This window comes from Anneissia japonica, unplaced genomic scaffold, assembly GCF_011630105.1.
Source record: "Anneissia japonica isolate Jap-2015-1 unplaced genomic scaffold, ASM1163010v1 scaffold573_len2283161_cov171, whole genome shotgun sequence".
In the NCBI taxonomy this organism is placed as follows: Eukaryota; Metazoa; Echinodermata; class Crinoidea; order Comatulida; family Comatulidae; genus Anneissia; species Anneissia japonica.
Genome location: NW_022719802.1, coordinates 398,658 through 403,594, shown reverse-complemented (window position 1 = coordinate 403,594; position 4,937 = coordinate 398,658). Strand labels below are relative to the sequence as shown.

Sequence of the window (4,937 nt, the reverse complement as noted above, 5' to 3'; positions counted from 1 at the left end):
TGTATAAGAGACAGATCCCACACTACATACTGCAATGGTATAGGGCAATGCCTTAATAAATGTCCTAATAGAATGTATCCTAGAGTGCTATACTTCTGCACAATTTATTGCTTTCACATACAGTATCATTTACATTTACTTATTCATTTCAGGTATGTGGAGTTTTATTAAAGCAGTGCTATTACAGTACTCAAACAAAGTTGATCAGGCAGTTCAAATGCTACCCGAAATGCTAAATATTCCATTTCTTCAGGACAGATGTACGGTATCCGCTCGACTGTGCAGAGAATATTTTCAAAAATCGTACAAGTGGCTTATTACGAAATAACTTAGGCCTATGAAGCAGTAGACATGTGTACGCTCCTGCTGGGAACCTATTTCTATATGCAGTGCTCATCAGCTGCATCATTGCCCAAACATTTTAAATGTGCCACAGATGAAACAAGCGTACTGTAGTTCCAAATAAAAGTATTATTATAATATTAGTAAGCAGGCTATTTTTTTTTATTGTAATTGGCCATAAAGTATTTAAGCATGTGAAGTTAATTCGTAAGTCATTTGTATTTTTTTTTTTTAGTGAGATTCTACGATTTTTGAAAATATTCTCTGCACAGTTTGGCGGGTACCGTACATCTGTCTTAAAGCAATTGAATATTTAGCATACCGGGTAGCATTTCCACTGCCTGATCAATTTTTTTTGAGTACTGTAATAATAGCAATGCTTCAATAAAATTTCACATACCTGAAATAAATAAGTAAATGATACTCTACATGAAAGCAATACATTGTGAAGAAGTATACCACTCTAGGCTACATTATATTAAGAAATTTATTAAAGGCATAGCCCTATACGACTGCATGTAGTGTGGCATAATGCCCAAATGGCGCTCCATAAAAATTCAACGCGGCCGAAGAAGTCGGCCACCGATGTTTGAGCACTGTTAATTATCCATTTGTTTATATACATATATTTTAAAAACATCACAACAATTTTCAAGCTCAACCATGTATGCAAGGCCTAGATGGTTATACTATTTTAAAAATCTATTGAAACGTATCGTATTATTTTTTTAACTCATATAAAGTGGTATACTGGTGATTAATCAATAATAGGCCTACTTCTGTACTACAATGAATTTCATTATTATTATTATTATTATTATTATTATTATTATTATTATTATTATTATTATTATTATTATTATTGTTGTTGTTGTTGTTGCTGCTGCTGCTGCTGCTGTTGTTGTTGTTGTTGTTGTTGTTGTTGTTGTTGTTGTTATTATTATTATTATTTCATTATACTAGGTGGTTTTAGGGCCAATCCAGTGTGCTGCTAATCCTTCTGTGGATTGAGAATTGAAATCCTTTTCTAAGAATAATTATGCAGCCTGAAAACTATTTAGTACTAACTGTCAAAATTTGTTTTGATTCTTAGCTTTTAGGAGGTTTGCCATGGCAAGAGTATTTTCAGCGCGTGCTGTCCGCGAAAAGTGCTCGGAATGCACAGATTCTGTCCTTCGCTGGTTCAATGGGCTGTCTTTTTATGACAATACCCCCATGTCTTATCGGAATCGTTGCAGCAAGTACAAGTAAGTGACATAAAATATTTTAAAAAATAACATTTTCTGATGTGATGTATCGTGTTTTGCTTTTCTTGTAGGTGATTGTTTCTTTAAGTATATATTTATATATTTTGAATCTGTGAACAAACAGCTGGAATTTCAAACCGTATATTTTACAGTGTTTGACAATAAAAATTGAATTAAATTATAAAATATATAAAATAATTTCCAAATAATAATGGCATTTCCTTATGGTAATGGTATATCGCTACTCTATACTGTATAATTATTTATATATTTAATAAAATATTTTTTCGGAGATCCCGTCTTGTTGTTAGATGATTAAAACGTATCATGTAAATCTCTTTTATTTCCAATGCGCCAAGAACAAGCGTATTTCCACGCATATGAAACAGTGTCAAATAAAAACCGATTGTTTCTAATCGGATAATCGTATTCTCAACAAAGCCCCGTTGTCTGTGACGTCTGCATATTGACAACAGAAGGTACTGGCTTCGAATCTCGGTCGGGAAACAATATTTTCCAAAAACCGAAAGGTCTACTGATTATTGACGGTTTTTGTTCTAAATCCAAACCCGTTCCATCTGGCGTCCCCCAAGGGTCTATCCTTGGTCCTTTATTTTTTAATTTATTCATTAATGATCTTCCTTATTTTGTCAACAACTCACATTGCCTTATGTACGCTGATGATCTGAAGCTGTATCGTATTGTCGGGACTGAGAGTGATGCTAGGGGTCTTCAGGAAGATCTTGATGCTGTCGTTGCATGGAGTCGGCACTGGGGTCTTTCTCTCAATGTCTCCAAATGTAAATCAATGTCTGTTTCTCTTAAATTAAAACCTTTATATTTTCCTTATAAAATTTGGGATATTGTTTTAGAAAAAGTTTCTGTTCATCGCGATCTGGGTGTCTTCATCGACTGTAAGCTTACATTTTGTAAACATATTGATCATCTTATTAGTAAGGGAAACAGAATGATTGGGTTTATTTGGAGACATTGTAGAGAAATAAATAGCCCTGGTGCCATTATTGCCTTATATCGTTATTTAGTTACTTCTCATTTGGAATATTGCTGTGTTATTTTTAGTTCAGCATCCGAATCTCAGTTAATTCGCATCGATAGGATGCATCTTAAGTTTATTAGGTTTTTTGAAAAAATGTTTTAATGAAGTCTTCGTTCCTGTCCTACCTTTAATGTCCCCTTTTGTAGAGTTGATGTCTGTAAACGTAGTTTTATTTCTAGACTTTCTCTTCAATATAATTCTCTTATTTTAACCTCTAATATTGACATTTTTCACAATAGTTTGTCTATATTTCGTTATATTATTATTAATCATTTGAATAGGTGAGATTTTTGTACTCTTTCGTCTATATATTTGATATATTTAAATTTTATATATTTTACCAGCCTGTTAGTGGCGATGATTCGCTGTTGGTCTGATGAAATGAAATAAATAAATAAATAAATAAATCTCAGATAAGAAAGTATAATACATACTCCAAGTATTGAAATACACGCTATCGTGTTGGGATTCAATATTTCGACATTAATTATGTCATCATCAGGAATGATCATCCTAATGATCACATAATAATCATGATGATGACATAATTAATGTCAAAATATTGCATCCCAACACGATGGCGTGTATTTCAATACTTGGAGTATGTATTATACTTTCTTGAAACAATATTTTGTTTATACTCGCAGATTCCTCCTTTTTAACATTCGAATTTTATCATTTGTATATATATATATATATATAAATCATTTGTATATATATATATATATATATATATATATATATAACAACACAACAGGTCGTATCTTCATCATAGGCAAAGCCTGTATTTAATCCAATAAGTTATAGCCTTAACGGCCCAAATAAGACATGTTTCGGCAGTCTACTACCATCGTCAGTTATCTATTGCACGCAGGCAATCATTAATATAGGGGAGTAAAAATTCAATGTTATGCATGCTAAAAAATTTTAGAATGAACCGTAACAGTACTACAAAGCAAAATATAAATAAAGATAAGGTAAAATCGGAGTGCAGTATTTATGCCACAAAGGGGAGAATGGAATGAATTTAGAATGACAAAGATAAATTAACATGAACAAGCTGTTTGTTCAGTGAGGGCTGTGTAGAACCCACAAATGTAAAAATCTACCACAAATGTAAAAATAACCACAAATGTCAAAACATTCTACCGCAAATGTCAAAATAACCGCAAACGTCATAACATGTCAATCACAAATGTAAAAATAACCACAAATGTAAAAAAATCGCCCACAAATGTAAAAATCTGTTTAACCACAAATGTAGTAACATTTCACCTACAAATGTAAAAATTTCCATTTTTACCTCAAATGTAATAACATGTCAACCGCAAATGTAAAAATTTTCCTAAGCACTTAAATCCTTAGGATATTGAAAATACTGTACCCTAATTAACTGCTATAGTAGAGCAGCTGAAGCACCAAGTTGCGCATTTTAGTAGAGCAGCTAAGGGCCAAGATGTGCACTTTATTACCAAAGCATGAAACTTGGCACAAAATCTTTAATATGTGTGAATTTAAAAAAAAATGTGTGCCAAGTTTCTGACGCCTGCTATGACCGCCATTTTAAATTTAAATAGACCGCCTCTAAAAGACGGGATCCATATATCTTGGCAATGGAAAATCGTACAGACTTAGTTTTGGTCTAAAATTGTTAGGAACATACATGTTGCTTTTTGTTCTAATGTAGCATTTTGTCAAAAAGTGATCGGAAATGGCATTTTTGACCTTTGAGCCTACATGAACCAGCATATCCATATCTACAAAACTGTTAGTCATAGAGACCTAGTTTCGGCTTCAAAATGTTCTGAAGATGCATGTTTCTATTTGCTCTAATGTAAAATTTTGCCCAAAAGTGACCAGAAAAACATTTCTGACCTTTGACCCTAGATATCCAGCATCATCCATATCTCAAAAAACGGTTGGCCACAGAGACCTAATTTTGGCCTCAAATGTTTCATAACATGCATGTTCCTATTATGCAACATGTTGTCCTAAAGTGACCGGAAATGAAGTTTATAAACTTTGACCTTAGGTACCCTGTAGGATATTTAAATCTCCTCAACCGTTGGTCATAGTTTGTTCGGAACATATATATATATCTATTTGCACTAATGCAACATTTTTTCTAAAAGTGACCGAAATGACATTTTTGACTTTTGACACAAAGGACCCTATAGCATGTCTATAGCTGTATAACCATTGGTCATGGACACCTAGTTTTGGCCTTAAATTGTTCAAAATATGCATGTAGCTATTTGAACTATTGCAATGTTTTTTTTTTCCAAAAAGAG

General features: G+C 32.8%; 1 protein-coding gene across 6 annotated transcripts in view; it reads left to right on the top strand.

Moving 5' to 3' along the window:
* Positions 1–4,937, top strand: part of LOC117111041 (high-affinity choline transporter 1-like) — a 35,444-nt gene that overhangs the window by 24,089 nt on the left and 6,418 nt on the right. For all 6 annotated transcript variants that reach the window (XM_033253920.1, XM_033253918.1, XM_033253919.1 and 3 more), the window contains one exon: positions 1,436–1,589. In XM_033253920.1, the coding sequence (XP_033109811.1) occupies positions 1,436–1,589 (154 nt within the window). The remainder of the gene's footprint in view (positions 1–1,435; positions 1,590–4,937) is intronic.